We start from the raw sequence: 20839 nt of genomic DNA, 5'->3' as shown, positions 1-20839 counted from the left end.
ATGAAAGTTTTAACTTGTAAAAAAAAATATTTATTTATTCTTATTTTTTCTCCTACCAGTGCTCATGTAAAAGTTTATCCAAACTTGTATGTTAAATTGTAACGATGAATTCTTGGCTAATGACCGACCAAACTAGTGCTTAGTAACAGCTTTAACAAATACATTCACTTTCATGGAACTTGTAATGATTGCTGGTAAACTAGGTCCGTAAACATTTAGCTTACATAGAATCGGACAAATATTGCTCTTGATAATGCTTTTTGATATATCATCTGAGCTTATACAGTGAACATTAAGCAGTTGAAACTTGAACTTAACATTGTTTAGATTCTGCGTGTCTGTAAATATGTATACACCATAAGCAGGTGGAAACATTGAAAGTTGATTTTGTATAGAAATTGTAAAACTTTTCCTGAAAATTATGATTGCTTCTAGAAGGGGTGGCTTATTTGTCATGATCTCCTCTTAAATATGATTATATGAGATTAGTGTATGATAAGCATTTCATCTAAGGTGATTGCAGCAAAACTTGAATTGTAGAAAGACATGTTAGATGCATTACGGGCTTTATTCCCCAAAAAGCTGTCCTACAAACTACCACAGTTGGATCATTTCACTGAAAAAATTCTCAGAAATAGAAACTAAAGAAAAATTGGCAGATTTGTTTGAGTATAGTGGTATGTTTCTCAAACCCTCTTGTCTGGGTCTTACATTTGCACTTGCTGTTTCTGCTATTTAAAAATCACAAACATAACAATCAGGCCAATCTAATTACTATCCTACCCTCAAACATGAAAGAATTTGTTGTAAGCTTCCATATTCTGTCTTGAACTTTGTTTGATATCAATCAGTTTCAAAATGCTATGCAAGTTCAATGATTTAAGCATTAAACATAAACATAACCAAGCTTAATATTTAAAAGAAACAAACATGTACACCAAAATAAACACTAGTCCGATTCAAAGTGGTTAACATAGGCCTACCATAGTTATTTTTTAAATGGTTTATAACTCCATATGCATATAGCTTACATAACTAGCAAACCACTCGACTAAAACTCAAAAAACAGCATTAGTAATTAGTTAACATGCATAACTTCTCCATCTAAGGTGTGACACAAAACAAAGATCTTCCCTACTATATTCCACAACCACAGTACACCTGCAAAGAGCATAAAAGAAAGATCATAACCAAACAAGAAATGACTATAACAAATGTTAACCCTGAGCTTGATTAGAAAATGCAAGGCTAAATAGAAGGCCAGAGTAAATTTTAATGACAAAAGATGGCACATTTTGTCCAAAGTAGAAAAGAAAATAAGACCACCAGTTCAACTGTGAGATAATCACATAGAAATAACAACAAAAAATCACTTAACTCTGGATATTATTGAACTCAAGAGAATTCCCACCTTAACTTAAATGTAGTGGAAGATTTTAATCATCATGACTACCATCCCAGCCACAAAGGTCATCTTCATATCCATATTCACTATAGCCATAATCAGATTCAAAGTCATATGGACAGTTGCAGCCACATTCAATGTCACTGCTGTAGTAGTCATGGCCAGACCAATAACCATTGTGATACTCAAGTAGATCATCATCGTAGCCATATCCATGTCCATGCTCATAACCATGGTGACTCTCAAGTACTACATCATCACATTCACTGCTACTACCGCTGCTGTTATTGCCACCATAATCAGATTCAAGGTCATCTCCAAAGCCATCTTCACTATAGTCACTAGATTCATCATAATCAGATTCAGAGTCATATTCATAGTCATCTTCACTGTGACCAGAATAATAGTCATATTCATAGCCATCATCACTGCTGTGGCCATGGCCAAGCTCATAACCACATTCACTCTTACCATGCTTATACCCATGTTCATAACCACTGACATAGCCCTTTACATAGCCACTGATATATCCATGTTCATTATGGCTTTTTCCTGGTTGGTTCTGCTCCTTCATCTTACCCTTGTGATCTTCATCGCTCTTAACCTTGTAATCATCCCACCATGGACATGCCATTGTCTAATTAAGGAAACCAAGACGAGAAGTGAATGATAACTACTGAATAGGTATTATTGGCAAAAGATCATTAGAGTAAAATCACAGAAATGCCAACTTTGCCAAATCATCTACTCATCTATGCATGTCCTAGACCAAGTAATAATTAAACACTTCTGCAAAACCATAATTGTTGTGCGCGCGTCAAGTGGGTTACATGCTTTCATTTCATATATTAAACTTTTTACTTAACTTTTTTTTTATCCATCAAAAAGTTAAGTTTTTCATTTAGTGAGAGATATTCAAACCCCACCACTTGTTCCTCACTCCTTCTCTCTTCAATTATCAAACCAACTTCATAACTCTATTTTTTTAAAAGTTAAAATTTAGATGAAAATGATGTTGCCTAGACCCAAGTTTTTGTTTTGTTATGCTCAATTAACTCATTTTAATTTTAAATAATATAATATTGATTTTTTTAATCAAGTGAAATGTAATATTTTTATTTAACACCTAATTAATGGAGTCAATTCATTTTCAAGTAAACTAGTATTTTTAGTCTTGATTCCATATTAAGTGATTCAAGAAATATTTTAAAACTCGAGTAGGCCCAACCGGTCTGACAGATAATTTATTGTATTCTTATTATAATTCTATTATTTTTATTTCATACTTATTGTTGCATCATAATGAGTAATTTTTATCTAATTTTTTTGTTTAGAGCTTTATGAATGAATGCCAATGAATTCAAATTTTAAAAAATGAACTTGTGAAATTATATTCATATGTAATGTAATTTTTATGACTTTTTTTTAAGGAAGGATATAAAACTTCAAATATTTTTTAATATAAACTAGGATTCACTAATTCGACCATTGAGTGATTTAGTATCTTGATCGAGCGATTACCTATTCAACCTTTAAAACTATGAGTTGAAGTGTGACTATGTGTAAGACTGAAAAGCATTTAGCATCATTTAGCATCGATTAATAAAAATAGCATCCATGGTAAAAGCCACTAAATGTGTGAATAAGGAAAAGCAACTTCGATCCATCATAAAAGAAATTCACAATTAGGAATCTGCAAATTTTATATGAAAAGCTATATTAAAACAGTTTCTAAAACATATCAACCTTGACTCATAACAAGCCCCACCACGTACCTCTACTGCCCCATCCATCCATAAATAATTATATAAGATAAAAATATATATGTTATTCGTAAGTACAAGGGGACGTACCTTGCAGCCCCGAAAGAGTAGCTTAGACTTCCAATTGTGTTCTTCCTACTCCAAAATAACACGGGTGTCACATATAAAGACTTTATGATTCAAGTTAAATCAAAAGTCATGGAAGAATAAGAGATACACTGAATGCATGTTTTAAAGCGACGAAGTTTAGGGCTTTTGTAACTTCCTTCCTTGTCACTTCGTATTCCACGTAGAAAATCCATTGGGCCTTTGTTTGGTCCAACCCTAGTTCAGAACAAAATAAATTATTTATTAACAATTATTTTAAATATAATTTGCCTTAAATAAATTTTTTTAATTCCTATAGGGTTTTTTATGTGTGTCCTTTAAAGTCTTTTTTGATTTAGTTCCTGAAAAATCTTAAAAAAATTGTTTTAGTGTGTTTTATCAAGTAACAAAGTTAGTTAATTAGTGATCTAAATGTTATTTAAACTTTTATAATAAAAAAAAAATGGATTTAGTGCTTCATTTTTAAGAACTATTGGGATCTATATTAATGTTTATAACACCACAGCAATAGTTAACATCATTGTTCATAATACTATTACTACCGGTCATTTTTATAAAAAAAAACAAGTGATGATATATTTTATACAATAATTTGTTTCTTATAAAAAAGACCAGTATTACTAATTAATTCTATGCCGTTATTTAACATATGCCAAAAGAATAATAATCTAATAAACATTTATGTACAGTTTATATATATTACTCAAATTCAAAATTAATGATTAAACTAAAATAATCTATGTCAATTAATCTATGCTTGGTGGTGATGCGTTATAGTTTAAGAATCATATATATATAGACAATTTTATTTTCTATAATAATCATACTCAATTCAAATAAAATAGTCTTTAATAAAAAATACATGAGGACTAAACAAAGGAAAAACAGAACTTATCACATACACGAGCATGTATTTTTAGACGTACCTAATACAAATTGTTGATAGCAAGTGAACTAAACAAAAGAAAAAAGAATCAAGTTATTCATTTTTACAAGTACGTATTACAAATTGTTGATAACGAGTGAGTTTTTGAGCAACTAAAAGAGAAAAAAAAAAGTAGTTGGAGAAATATTTTACTTGATATTTCTAAAAAATAAAAACTTTTCCTATATTTTTTCATGCAGATACTCATCATAGCTTTTTTCTGGCTCCTTCATCTTCCCACTACGGTTCTCTCTTTTGTCCCCCTCATTGTTCTCACCCTTATTATTGTGATCTTCATGCCTCTCACCCTTGTGCTTCTCATGACTCTTACCCTTATTGCGATCGTCATTGCGCAACTTTCCCCCTAACCCATCAGCATCCCAGCATGGACATGCCATAGTTTCAGAGTTTTTTGACTGAGTTTGTAAATAATACAAATACAAAGGAAATAGAATGACAATTGCAACTTGCAAAGAGAGAAGTGAATAATTACTAAGAATAAGAAAGAATCCTATTGAATAACATGTCTTTCTATTTATAAATCACAAGCATAACAATCAAGCCAATCTAATTACAATCCTACTCTCAAACAAGAAAGCAAATTGGTACTTAAAAAATAAGTACCCAAACAAGTAAAATATAATTTAATTTTTATCTTTCCCACTTTTTTAATCGTTGCAAATATAATATTACAATAAGTACATAAAAAATAGGAAAAAAAACATAAGTTAAAACAAATATAATATCTATTAATAAGCATAATTTCTATTGTGATAATATTAGGTAGTGACAATATCAAATTGTATCTCATTTTTTTATTTTTTGTAACAATTATTTAATTTAATGGTTGTGTCTTTTTGTTTAAGTCTCCTATTTTGGGTAAGATCTTGTCATATTGAGAATTTTAGAGCAATAGACAGATTATACTTATCAATCAATATTATGTTTATTATTATATTTATTCTAATTTATGCTTATTTTTCTATTTTGTTAAGTGTTTATTGTAATGTTATGCTTGTAACGATTAAAAAGGGAAAAAGATGAAAATTAAATTATATTTCAAATAAATAGTCATTTTTGTTCTTAAATGTGTAAAACACTGACAAATTTATCACTAAATGTGTCATATAGACTCTTTCATTAACGATAATAGATGAAAATTAATGGATAAATAGATTTGTTACATTTTTTCACTTTTTGAGAACAAATTTATCAATACACTCCACGTTAAAAAATAAAAATGACTATTTATCCTAAATTTAAACCAGACAAATAAATAGTATACCAATAAATAATTGCAATACAGAAACATCAACTCCTGGCATAAATAATAAAAGTTCATATTTTTTAATTAAGTGGTTTAGAATTTAAATTATGATGTTTGGGTATAAAATAAATCATGATAAAAAAAATATTTAATTTATATGCATTGAGAGTCTCCAACAAAAATTTGTCACCCTTTTCACCAAAAACAACAACTTCCAATTAATATCATAGTCCTTAAAAAGAAAAAGTAACTGCAGTGCAGTACTGGTCTGCATCTACCTGGATAACATAGGCCAAGTACATAATTAAACGATTTTTAAAATGGTTCGTAACTCCATATCATATGCATATACCTTTCGTAATTAACATGCAAACTACTCGTCTAAAACTCAAACATCAGCATTAGTAACTAGTTATCATACGAGACTTCTCACTCGTTATATCTAATTCTATGGTGTGATTCAAAACAAAATTAAAGCTTTCACCAGTTCAGTTCCACAGCCACACACCTGCAAAGAGCTTAGAAAGAAAATGATAGTCAAACAAGAAATGATTATAACAAATGTTAACTTATTTTATTGACAAAAAATTAATCATTAATATTTATTGATAAAAAAATTATATAAAACTATACAGGGCTAAATCCAAGGCTAGATTAAGTTGTAATGATGAAAGATAGCACATTTTGTCCAAATTAACTAAAATGAAAACAAGACCACCACCTAGTCTGTTAGATAATCACAACAAAAATAACATAACTTTGGATAATAATATTAAAGTAAAAAGAATCCACACCTTAACTTAATCATAATATAATAGTGGCAGATGATTCCACTCTGTAGACACCATTCACTATTCCTGCTGCTGCTGTCTTGACCACTTTGACCATTACGGACTTTATAATTCCATAAGCGTTTTCATAACCATGCTTTTACCCTTGTTCATAATCATTGACATAGTCCTTTTCATTGTGTCCATTTGCGTAGTTTTTTCTAGCTGAGTTTATTAATGAGACAAAGGAAATTAAGCGAGAAGTGAATGATAACTAAGAAGGAAGCATAATTGATATGATTATATTAATAAATTTTTGGAATAAAATTACAGAAATGCAATATCACGGAGGAATGCTAGTTGTATAAATATTATTCCCTTTTTTTAATTTTCTACAATATAATAAAATATAAACATTCATTTAAATTTTTTTAAAAATTATATTATGTCTCTTACCACATTGCTACTTGTCATGTTTTTAGGTAAATCTCTCAATCTCAAGGTGTATTTGATGATTGAACTGTATCTACGTAACATAATTCTTAATTTAAACACTTATTTGATGATTGAAAACATTTTTAGTTCGGTGAAGGTGCTTGTTCTGCGAGAAAGACTCTAATTATAATTAGGTTGAATGATTTATTGAATTTCTATAGTTATAAAAATTCTCTCTTCTTCTCAACCAAAAAAAAAAAACTCTCTTTAGTCTTTATACTTAAAAATATCTCTTTTTAATTCTTACACGTTATTTTTAATCATTTTGTTTTTACTATGAGAACTAAAAGGAATTACAATGATATTATATATAGAGACTCAAAGGGATTACTAATGATACATACCAGGACTAAAAAGGTGAATTTTTTTTAAGTACAGAGACTTAAAAAAGATATAGATCAGTAATTAAATCTTATAATTACAACCTAAAATATTTTACATAGTCTGTTTTTTTTTTTATAAAAAAAATATTCATTAACACCCAAGAAGTATAAACACGTAAAGAAATAATTGATAAAAAATAGAAATGTGAAATGAAAAAAAAAAGTACACCTCATACTGTTTAGTGGAAATGACCACCAGAGCATGCATATTTGATGCAGCTACGGAATTAACAGCACCTTAATTAATTTCCGCAATTGGCATGCCTTGTAACAGCACCTTATTGTCAATCTAAGCCACTTAAAAGCATTTAGCATCAATGATAAAAAGCCACACTAAACTAGTATGAATAAGAAAAGCAAAGTCGATCCATCATAAAAGAAACACACAAATAGGCATATATTGAGATAGTTTCTAAAACGTTATAACCTGGACTCATACCAATACCAAGCCCCACTACATACCCACTCCTTTAACATCCATCCATAAATAAATATGCTATACCATTGAAAAGGTTCTTCGTAGGTAAAGGGGACATACCTTACGGCCTCGGAAGTTATGTCTTCTAAGTGAGGTCTTCCTGCTCCGAAATAGCAGTACTAACTAACAAGGGTGTCACATATAAAGACACCAATACTCAAGTCACGAAATGCATATTAATTGTGAAGTGATAAAGTTTAGGGCTTCTATACCTTCTTTATCAGTTGTCACTTCGTATTCCACGTAGAAAATCCATTGGGCCTTTATTAGGTCAAACCCTAATTAGTTAATAGTAAAATATAGTTTTTATTAACTTTTATTGTAAATGTTGACAAAAAAAACTATTATTGTAAATATAATTCTTTGAATAATGAAAAATGTAATTTATTTATAAATTTTAGTAATTATTTATTTAATAAAATGTCATTTTTTTCTGACATATTTTAGAACATAGATAATTTAATTTCAATTATATACTAAGTAAAATCAAATAATTTAATCACTAAGTAGTTTATTTTGTGTATTGTATAGGATAAAGTATTTTTATATAAATAATTTAAAATAAATAAACAGTTTCTAAAAATAAATTATATTAGAATTAAAATCCATATTATATATATATATATATATATATATATATATATATATATCTCTTAGAGCTAATGTGAATTATATTTTGTATTAACGCACGGTAAGCGATTTTGAAATAAGGTTATTTTTTTAATTATTGACAATTTTTTTAAAAAACAATTATTAAAATTCAATTTAGAGATACAGATGAAAGAAGATAGTTTGATATAGATAAATCGTTAAGAATATCAACTATACCGACAAATATAAAATGAAGATAGTCCGAAATGATTGAGAGGATTTTTTTTTTTGAGTAATTGCGAGAGTAGTATATAAAATACTATGATACAACAAAAAAATAGAAAAATATTAATAATGTCCAATTGATCGAGACAAATACCAAAATCTTAAGTGGCGGTGAGTTTTTAATTTTTGATTTTTAAATCTAAATTTTAAAATAAAACGCATTTGACAAAAATAGCGTTAAATTGATTTTTAACTCAAGTTCTAAATAGTTTTACATTCATTATAAAAATCAAGACAAATATTATTATGAATTTGATTTTTAATTTTAAAAAACATATTCTAACCACCACTTCTGTCATGATCATTATCACCTCCAATGTCACCATTCCATTGTCACCGTCATCACACCCTATTGTTACCACTTCCATTGTCACCATTTTATCATTGTCACCATTCTACCGTTGCCGCCGTCACCACCAATCTATCATCACAACCATTATCGTCTCCATGATTCCACTACCGTCGCTACTTTCATTGTACGTCACCTTTGATGCCTCCACTACCACCATGCCGCCACCACCACTATCATTTAGTCGCATCTATCATTGTTGTCGCATGTCATTGCTACCACTATTCCACACTATCATTGTTGTCGTCACCACCACCACCATTCCACCATTGTTATCACTATTACTACCATGATTACCATCACATTTTTGCCGCCATCACCATCATTCCACCACTATTACAGTCACTATAACAACCATTTTTGTCGCCTCCATCATCGTTGTCGTCGTCATTGCCACTATTCCACCCTACCACCACCCATAATTTAAAAAATCGAATTGGTAATTGACCAGGTTAAGGCATTGGGTCAGTGGGTGAATAATGTACCACCGAGTTACTAATTGACTCGTATGACTTGATCTTTATTAAAAAAGATTAAAATTTTATATCCAACCTTAATTGACCTGCATGACTTAATGTGTTTTCTCCCTTGGATGTGACCCACTCGAGTTAGTGGATGACTAGTTTAACCTCAAACTCAATTAGGTTGCACTAGATTCAATGCATGGTCGATTTGATAGGTAACTTGATCTGACTAGACCTCTAGGTTGCAGTCAAATCGATCCAACCGACCAGGTCCATCCTGATTTTAAAACACAGTCATTGTCATTCCACCACTACTATTGTTATCATTATCATTCCACCACCATCGCCACAATTATTCCAACCTCATCACTGTTGTCACCGCCAATGATATAATCACTATCGCCGCTACCACTCTCACCCCACTACCTTTATCATTGTCATTATTTCATGATAAAGTGAAATAAGATAAAGGTTGATTCATTTTATTTATCTTTAGTTTGTAACATCTTTTTAAAAATTAAAAATTAAAAATAAATTGAAACTCAAAATAAAAACTAATTTTGAATTTTAAAAATTTTCAAAAAAAAAATAGAAATCAACCCGAACAGGAACTTAGTTATTTAAAAAAAGATAGAAAACTTAGTCCAGTCCAAAGTAAAACAGTAAATACAACCACCACTTGTCTCTGAGATAATCCTATATAGTAACAAGCTGTGGATTTTATTAAAGTAAAACGAATCTACGTATGTACAAGATCTTAATCACTGTGATTCTAGTCACCATAATCACATCCAAAGTGATTATCATAGTTAGATACATCATTGTAGCCATATTCATTTTGTCACTGTTATGGCCATGGCCATGATCATAACCATGGTGATACTCAGCATGCTCACTCCTCTTCACAGTGTAACCACTATTATAGTAAGCATATATATTCACTCTTCATGCCACTCTCTTGACCACTGTGGCCATTACCATACATATTTACTGCTGACTTCATTGTAACCAATATAATGATGATGGTCAGGCACATAACCATGGTGATGATCATACTCAACATATTCATTGCTCTACATGAGGACACCACTATAACTATTATTATATTCAGTCTTCTTGTCACTGTCATGATCATGGCCATGCTTATACCCATGAGCAAGGTAAGAGTGAAGGGAGAACGGGAAGAAAAAGATCGTGGATTCAAATCCCTCCTACTAATAAATTAATATTTCTGGATAAAAAAAAAATGCTCATACGCATGTTCATAACTACTGTCATAGCCAGCATCATAGCCCTTTGTATGGCCACTGCTATATCCATGCTCATAGCTTTTCCGTGGCTTCTTCCCAAAGTAGTCTCTTATGTTCCCCTCATGGCTCTTACCCTAGTTTTCATCTTCTTGTTGGCTCGACCTTATTATGATATTGTCCAAATGATCATCCGCCCATGGACATGTCATTGTTTCAGTGTTTTTGACTGAGTTCACACAAAGGAAATTAATGTGGCACTTAATTACAAGGAGAGGGAAGTGAATGATAACAAAGAATTTTATAATAAGAAGGAAGCATATTGATAAGACTGAATAGGTGAATCAAATAGCAAAATTGCCAAGGCTCCTATGTGGCAATGTCCTATACCCAGTACCCATTTTTCTGATAAAGGGGAGGCTTAGAAAAACTGAAATGAAATGAACATTTGTTAGAGGGATATATACATATACTTAACCTATATGAATAAAAAGTATAGACATTCCAATCTTCAAATTAATTAACCACAAATATATTCAAAGATGCTCAACATGTTAATTGGAATGAACAAAACCATGCATCTTTTACTCCCCTAGGGAATTGACAGTACCTATAAAATGCGTGCAGCTACATGCCTTATGTCAAACTATGAAACTACATTAATATTTATAGGGTCTTACTGATTTAGTGTCTTTAGTGTATTGATTAAAGAAATAAAAGGAAAAAAAATATTTATAATGTAAGTTATAAAAGAATATAAAAAAAATCATACATTACATAATTTTTGTGTCTTCCAATAAAAATATTTTTATTTTAAGATTTTTAACAATATGCTTTGGATACTTATTAATCTTTTGTGATATTTATAATGGTATGAAATTCTAAATAAATATAAGCTTGCAGCTGACCATGTCAAATATATTAAAGAACAAGAGACAGCAAGTCACAAGGGACGAGGAAAATAAGAGCCTATTTGATTCTTTTTACTATCAGTTTTTTGTTTTAAAACCAGTTTGTTAAAATAATTATATACTACTAATCAATTAATTTATCATTCAATATCTATTAAGATTTGGAAATTATTTCTAAAACAAGAGTTTAGAGATGCATTATTATCATCATCTGCTTTCATTTTGTTTAACTTATCTCTCAATGCCACACTTTGTTCTATGTCTTGCACCACTTTCCACCAATTGTTTGAACAACTTGTTTAATTGTATTGTGAAAACTAAAATCAGTTAACAAACCCTAAGCGATTCAAGTGCCAATATATGTAAATGAATAAGAAAATCAAATTCGATCCATCATAAAGAAATCCACAATTAGGCGTCTACAGATTTCCTATGAAAAACTATATAATGAGACAGTTTCTAAAACATATCAATATTGACTCATACCAAGCCTCACCAAATACCCCACTACTGCAGTCTGCCATATCCATCCAAAAATAACTATATAAGGTTACGTTTTCTGTTTTTATTTTTATTTTCAGTAAATATAAAAAATGAGGTTAGAAATGTCTTTGGTTCAATTTTTTAAAATATTTTCTAAAAGAAGTGAAAACTTGAAAACAAAAAATACTCAATTCCAACGTTTCCGAGCATAATGAAAACGTGGTGACACTTGCTGTAAATATAATAACTTTGGCTTTTTTCTTTTTTTCTTTATCTTCGAACTTCTCTTCCATCAAGGGGTTTATTGGATTTTTTAATCAATTCATATCCAATCCAAATCCAATTAAATGGATTGGATTTACAATCCGTATCCACATAATTGGATAAGTGGTTTAGATTTTTTTGATACTGGTTTAAAATGGTTTTAAAACCAATTTATAGTTTTAAATCATAATTCAATTTTCAACCTACTTTTGTTAAGGTTATTTTTAGCTAGCATCAATCACAACTTTTTTTTTCTAGGATTATTATCGATCGACATCGATTAGGATTATTTTTTATCGCGGTCAAAATGATTTTTTTGGCCAAGGACGATTAAAAATTTTCGATCAATCACGGTTGGGGATGTTTTTTATCGACATCGGCTAGGGGTTATTTGCAATCGACGTTAGACAAGACTATTTTTTTGTTGACATAGGCTAGGATTTTTCGGTCGACGTCAGATGTGACTATTTTTTTACTTACGTTGGTTAGGGTTCTTTTTTATCGACATCGGTCGAGGCTATTTTTTAATCAATGTTAGGTAGGGATTTTTTGGTCGATGTCAATTGGTGATGTTTTTTTGTCAGCATCAATCAAAGCTATTTTTTTGGTTGACATCGACTAGGGTATTATTAGTCAATGTTGGTCGAGGCTATTAGCGAGAGATATTTTTTGGCCAATGTCCACCAATGATTTTTTTGTTAATACCAGCAAGGATTTTTTCAACCAACATAAGATGATGATATTTTATAGCCGACATCGATCAAAAAACCCTAATCAACGTTAGTTGAAAATGGCCTTGATTGCCATCAACCATAAAATAGGTATGGTTAATGTCAGTCAAAAAACATCATTAATCGCCCTTAGAAAAAAAATCATAATCGACGCCAAGAAAAAAATAGTCCACACCAATGTGAGTCAAAATCCTAGTCGATGTCGGCAAAAAAAATACATTGATCGACATCGCCCAAAAACAACCTAGTTGACATTGGTTTCCAAATAGCATTGGTCGATGTGGAGTGAAACAAGCAATAGACGATGTCAATCGAAAAATGATCTTGATCGATGTCAATTGCAAAAATCCCTAGTCGATGTCAATTGAAAAATAGTCTCGATCAATGTCGATTGTAAGACATCATCAGTTGACGGTGAAAAAAGTCCTATATGACATCAACAAAGAAATAGCTTTGACCAACATCAAAAAATAACATTAGCCAATGTCAATCGAGAAACATCATCAACTAATAGTGACTGAAAAAACTTCGGCCAACATTTGTACAAAAAAAAAGCATTGGTTGATGTCAGTTGAAAATAGCTTTGATTGACGTTGACCAAAATTTTATTTTTGATCGATCTCAACCAAGATTGTTTTAAGAGGAATGCTTTAAAATCTAAAATCCATTAAAGTATCCTATTCATATCCAAATAATTATATTAGATTTAAAATACAAAAAAGTGAATTTAGATATAAAACCAATTCATTAAAATGGTTTGGATATGGTCGATTATGGATTGATTTTATATAATTGGATTTTTTTAAGACCCCAACTTTCATCTCATCATCCCCGGAAGACTGTAGCTTTTCATCACCGGCAAGTGCATCCTCCTAGCCGACTGCAAGGTCTTGCACAAGGTTGACAACATCGCCGAGGTTCCTTACATTTTCGACATGAACGTCGACACCTCAAGATTGTGGTTATTGTCAAAGATAACATATCGTTTTGGAAGAAGGTGGATGTCATGGAATTGAGTCATGCAATGTCATGGAAAGATGTTGATTCAAGTCTGATGCCACACCTATTATGAGCTCCTCAAGTGTTTCTTGGCTCAGACTTGTAACCTTCTCGTTGAAATGGATACCACTCCGAAACATTTTTAACCATTTGCCCTTATCAATTTGTATGCCAAATTGAACCTTTTGGAAGAAGCACGAACACTGTTTGATAAAATGTCTGAAAGAAACCTCTTGGCTTATGGTTTTTCTATATGGTCTTTTTAGCTAGTTTTTTAAGTGTGGAATAAGTTCATGTCGTATAAAATTTAAGAATAGCAAATATAATTTTGATAATTAGAAAGTAGTTATTTTAATATTTTCAATATATTTTTATTATTAAAAATTTGTTTGTACATTAAAATTTATTTATTTATAAATTATTTATTAATATAAATATATTCATTATTTAAAATTTATTTGTAAATTTAATATAAAATATTTCAGAAATTTATATTGAAAATAGTTAAACTAAATATATTTTAATATTTTTATTTTTAAAAAACATAAAAATAAGAAGTGAAAATAAATATATTTTTTAAATCTTGAAAAATTTAAAATAAAAACACCTCCTAAGATAAAAAAAAAAAAAAAAAAGAGTCCATATTTGGTAATCTGCAGTTTCGTATGACGTACTCCAAAATAATACTAGGGGACGTACCTTGTGGCCTCAAAAGAGTAACTTAGTCTACCAATTGCGATCTTCGTGGTCCAAAATAATACGATCTCACATAGAAATTAAGACTAATATTCAAGTTAAATCAAGAGTCAAGAAATGAGAGATCAGATTAATGAAAGCACGTTTTTAAGTGACAAATTAAGGCTTTTATTACTTCGTATTAGATACTATTCAGTTTTAAGTGCAACTGAATGAATCTCTCATCCGTTTCTATAACTTCCTTCATTTGTTTTTGGTCAACTTCCTTCCCTATCACTTCGTATTCCATGTAGAAAATCCATTGGGCCTTTGTTAGGTTTAGGTACAAGTTTCAACCCTAGTTTACAACAAAATATATTGCTACTTGTATTTATTAACTATTATTCTGAAAATCGTTTTAGTAATATTCTAATTTTTTTATACAATATCATTTTTGCTGAGGAAGTGAGAGTAGTAAAAATGGAAATGATAAGATAGATGTGTGGTCATATAAGAAAAGATAAAATATAAAATGACGTTATATGGAAAAAGAATGATATAGCACTTGCTGAGGAAAAAATGATTAAGGTGATTTGAACCGTATAAATTACAAGAGACGCCAATAAAAAAAATAAATTACATGATTTTTAGCTTGAAAAAAAAAGAGGAAAACCAAAAAGAACATTGAAAGAATTATTAAAGAAGTTTTTTTTTATGTGACAAATATTAATGGTTAGTTTTTGTTGGTAAGAAAATTTGAATCCACCACCTTTTCTTCTTTATCATCAAACTAACCTTATATCTTTCATCACTAGATATCTTAAACTTAATAATATTTTTAAAACTTTAATTTTTAACCGTGTTGAATAACATCGCATGATCTCTGTAGTTATAGTTGACCTCCCTAAAATATATTAAAGGTGTACTCATTCCATATCTAATTATAAGATTTTTTTAATTAATTCACGTTCCTTAAGAAAAGTAATTAATCTAATTAATTATATTAAATTTGACAATTATTTATACTATATTTTAAAATTATCATTTTCTTATCTCTTTATCCACTTAATTAATTGTTTCTCATTAATGTTTTAAAAAAATAATTAAGAGTATATAAGAAAAAAATAATTATTGCATCTAAAAATTTTTAAAAAATCTTATAAAAAAAGATAAATAAATTTTTTTCAAAAAAATATAATTAGAGACGGAAGAAAAAACTCGTTAAAACACTCATTTAAAAAAAAAATTAATGTGTACGATAGTCAATAGTCGTGGGGTTTTTCTAACATACCCACTGAATATGAAAGAAGCATATTGATATCTGAATAGGTTTGGAATAAAATTACGGAAACGCCAAGTTCCCTATGTCTCATACAGAAATTACAACCTACCCAGTAACAACTTAATGGAATTACATCCAAGGCTGTTTCAAGTCGCAGAAAATAAGCAAACATATTGATATTAGAGGTGGGATTGAGTTCTGATCAAGGTATGTGTATGTACTAAATTTCTCTAGAAAATTAGATATGTGTATGTACTAAATTTCTCTATCGTTAGTCGAAAATTTATAAACAGAAACTTTTGTAGCTATTTTTTCTACATTACACTAAATCTCTATCGCACTTATACACCATACATCAAAATTGGATAATAGTTCCAACAGTAAGGTGTGTGTATTCACACAAATTTAATTAAAGTATTTACATTTCTGTCATTTCTATTTCTTTCTTTGATTCATTATTAATTCTTTTACGTTTCCAACATTTAATTATTGCACTTCTTCTACTCATTTTCTTACCTTTCAATTTTCATCTCTACTAAAAAATACATTAACTTCAATGACGAATCAATTTTTAAAAATTTGTCACTAAAATTTTACTGACCCTAATATCATATTTTCATCAGTAAATTTAAAGATTTTTGAAATTTATTTCATTTACACTTTACATTTCCAATACTAAATTCCACAAAACTATATTATAGACTATACAAACTTGATAAAAACTACGTTTATCATATTTTTAGTTGTTAGGAAACAATGATTCTGAGGATGAAATTGGGGAAATAGTTACTATATTCCACAATCAAACCAAGATAATTATCCTACCCTCAAACATGAAAGCAAATTTGTATTGTCTGTCTGTCTTGAACTTTGTTTGTATCAATCATTTTTTAAATTCCGTGCAAGTTCAATTATTAAACATATAAACATAAACAAACTTAAAATTAAAAACAAACATATATGTTCATCAACAAATACTGGTCCAATTCAACCTGGATAACAAAGGCTTAGTTTAACTATTTTTATTGGTTCATAACTCCATATGCATAGGTTTACATGTCATGTAAACTACTCGCTTAAAACTAAAACATCAGCACTAGTTGAATAATAATAATAATAATTAAAAAAAATAGCACTATAGTAACTAGTTATCATACACAGCTTCTCAATCACTATCTGTAATGCTAAGACGTGATAAAAACAAAGGCCTTCACTACTACGGTTCGCAACCACACACCTGCCATGAAACTAAAAAGAAAGATGATAGCCAAACAAGAAATGACTAACAAACGTTAACTCCAATCGGTTTTATTTTTTAATAAAATTGGCATGCAAGAGCCGCACACCAAGAATATATTAAGAAAAAACAGAAAATTAACAAAAGGCATGGGAGACATACACCTGACCCATGAAGAAGTTATAAAAACCTAAAGTTGGGAAACCCAAATCTATTCCTAAAAAAGTCTTCCTTAATAAAACTAGGAATAAGATTGTTCCACCAAACCAAATTATGTGTAGCTATACTGTATGAGGCAAGCTTATTTGCACACTATTGCCTTCACAATAAATAGAGAGATCGAGTTTTAAAGTCATCCTACTAACGAGTTCTATACAATTTCTCCATCTATTCCTAGTATTCCAAGGAATCGTGGAGAAGAAAAGGCTTTGATAACTAGAGGAATCACACTCTAACCAAATTAAAAGTTGGTCCAGCCTCTTTCATAAGCAATCTCTATAGAAATGATGGCGTCCATAAGTTCAGCGTTGAAAGCAAAATTGGTACCCACATTAGCTGAAAAACGACCTATAAAAGTGGCATTTTTGTCTCTGAAAATCCCCCCACATGCAGCTGAATCTGGTGCACCTTTGGTTGCCTCGTCCGTGTTGTACTCTACCCAATTGCAAGTTGGAGACATATCCACTTGCAAGATTTTTGGAGCTTTCCTTGCGTGTCCTTTTATGTCAAAAGCTTTTGGAATCTGAAATTCTTGTATATTGGAGTACATAGAACAAGGATTCAGCTTCCTAATAAGAAAAACATTAGTATGAATCCTGTTTTTTGCTGATATAAAAGAAACACAGTAACTCTGAGTTAGAAATAGAAGATAAAAGGCTAAATCAAAAGGGCTGAAAATAGCACATGTTGTCCAAAGTAAAAGATTAAATAAATAAATAAAACCACCACTTTGTCCCAGATATAACGAGTATTATTGGGTGAGCATTTGCAACAGTGACTTTGAATAAAATTAATTTTGTTAATTTGATTCCAATTTAAATTAATTTTAAGGTGACCATGTTATTCATATTTAAATATTTTTATTTTAAAAATAAATTAGTATTAAAATTTAGTATAAAATTTTTTATGCATCGCCAAAAAAACCAATTAAATTACTTCAATTAAAAAATAATTATACACCCAAAGTCGATTCTATGAAACAAAACATGAAATAGTGTGATTGAATTAATTAATCTCATGATGAGAAATGAACAATTATTTTTTCATCGAAAAGATATAATTACAAATAATTACTTCTATTTTTTTATAATATCATCATAATTTATGAAATAGAATCAATTCTGGTTTGTTATCCAAACATACTAAAATTTACCAAAAAATCAAGTTAACTAATATTTCCTTATAATTACGGATTATTTGAATAGAAACACAATATTTATCACATAAAAATAACAGTAAAGGATAAATTAAAATCACATGACTCAAAGATATTATTAAAGTAAAACGAACCTTAATTACTGTTTCACATACTCACTGTCCTTCATGACGCCACTATGATCACTCTTCTTGCCAATGTCATGACCACTGCGTCCATAACCATTACCTTGCTCATACGCATGTTGATAACCAGTGTCATAGCCAACCTCAAAGCCACGTTCAAAGCCCCTGCTACTATATCCACGTTTATAGCTTTTTTATGGTAGTTTCTACTCCTACATCTTCCAATTATAGCTCCCTATCTTGTGCTCTATTTTGTTCCCCTTGTGGTTCTTACACACATCACCTTATATATAAAAATTGGATGATGGCAGCAGTATAACATTGATAGGAAGAAGGACTTAGAGAAGGAGGAAGAGGAGTGTCGAGATGGCATGAGAATAGTGATATCATCCAAGTTCTATATAGGATGACATGTGTAATTTAAATTATGAAAAAATAATCCTCAATTTTTACTCATTTACTGTGGGGAGGTTCTTCTTGGTCCTCGAATCCCATGAACCACAGTTACTAAAATTTAGTAACTGTAGTTCATGGAATTCGAGGACCAAGAAGAACCTCCCCACCGTAAAAAATAAAAATAAAAATCGAGTATTATTTTTTTATAATTTAAATTACACACATCACCTTATATATAAAAATTGGATGATGGAAGCAGTGTAACATTGATAGGAAGAAGGACTTACAGAAGAAGGAAGAAGAGTGTCGAGATGGCATGAGGATAGTGATATCATCCAAGTTCTATATAGGATGATGTGTGTAATTTAAATTATAAAAAAATAATCCTCAATTTTTATTCATTTACTGTGGGGAGGTTCTTCTTGGTCCTCGAATCGCATGAACTACATTTACTAAATTTTAGTAATTGTAGTGTCATGGGATTCGAGGACCAAGAAGAACCTCTCCACAGTAAAAAAATAAAAACCGAGTATTATTTTTTTTATAATTTAAATTACACACATCAATTTATATATAAAAATTGGATGATGGCAGCAGTGTAACATTGATAGGAAGAAGGACTTACAGAAGGAGGAAGACGAGTGTCGAGATGGCATGAGGATAGTGATATCATCCAAGTTCTATATAGGATGATGTGTGTAATTTAAATTATGAAAAAATAATCCTCAATTTTTATTCATTTACTGTGGGGAGGTTCTTCGTGGTCCTCGAATACCATGAACTACAATTACTAAATTTTAGTAAATGTACTTCATGGGATTCGAGGACTAAGAAGAACCTCCCCACAGTAAAAAAATAAAAACCGAGTATTATTTTTTTATAATTTAAATTACACACATCACATTATATATAAAAATTGGATGATGGCAACAGTGTATCATTGATAGGAAGAAGGACTTACAGAAGGAGGAAGAGGAGTGTCAAGATGGCATGAGGATAGTGACATCATCCAAGTTCTATATAGGATGATGTGTGTAATTTAAATTATGAAAAAATAATCCTCAATTTTTATTCATTTACTGTGGGGAGGTTCTTCTTGGTCCTCGAATCCCATGAACTACATTTACTAAAATTTAGTAAATGTAGTTCATGGGATTCGAGGACCAAGAAGAACCTCCCCACAGTAAAAAAATAAAAACCGACTATTATTTTTTTATAATTTAAATTACACACATCACATTATATATAAAAATTGGATGATGGCAACAATGTATCATTGATAGGAAGAAGGACTTACAGAAGGAGGAAGAGGAGTGTCAAGATGGCATGAGGATAGTGACATCATCCAAGTTCTATATAGGATGATGTGTGTAATTTAAATTATGAAAAAATAATCCTCAATTTTTATTCATTTACTTTGGGGAGGTTCTTCTTGGTCCTCGAATTCCATGAAGTTACTAAATTTAGTAACTGTAGTTCATGGGACTCGAGGACCAAGAAGAACCTCCCCACAGTAAAAAAATAAAAACCGACTATTATTTTTTTTATAATTTAAATTACACACATCAATTTATATATAAAAATTGGATGATGGCAGCATTGTAACATTGATAGAAAGAAGGACTTACAGAAGGAGGAAGACGAGTGTCGAGATGGCATGAGGATAGTGATATCATCCAAGTTCTATATAGGATGATGTGTGTAATTTAAATTATGAAAAAATAATCCTCAATTTTTATTCATTTACTGTGGGGAGGTTCTTCTTGGTCTTCGAATGCCATGAACTACATTTACTAAATTTTAGTAACTGTAGTTCATGGGATTCGAGGAC

General features: G+C 30.1%; 1 protein-coding gene across 1 annotated transcript; it reads right to left on the bottom strand.

The window, feature by feature from the left end:
- Nucleotides 1-1436: 1436 nt before the first annotated feature.
- Nucleotides 1437-2039, bottom strand: LOC114396290 (keratin-associated protein 6-2-like). Its single transcript, XM_028358191.1, has one exon. The coding sequence runs from the start codon at nt 2037-2039 to the stop codon at nt 1437-1439; it is 603 nt and encodes a 200-aa protein (XP_028213992.1).
- Nucleotides 2040-20839: the final 18800 nt, after the last annotated feature.

Source organism: Glycine soja, chromosome 18 (assembly GCF_004193775.1).
Source record: "Glycine soja cultivar W05 chromosome 18, ASM419377v2, whole genome shotgun sequence".
NCBI classification, from domain to species: Eukaryota; Viridiplantae; Streptophyta; class Magnoliopsida; order Fabales; family Fabaceae; genus Glycine; species Glycine soja.
This window is presented reverse-complemented; position numbering and strand designations above follow the sequence as displayed.

Coding starts and splice junctions, on each gene's coding strand:
- LOC114396290 (XM_028358191.1), bottom strand. CDS start 2,039: ATGGCATGTCCATGGTGGGATGATTACAAGGTTAAGAGCGATGAAGAT.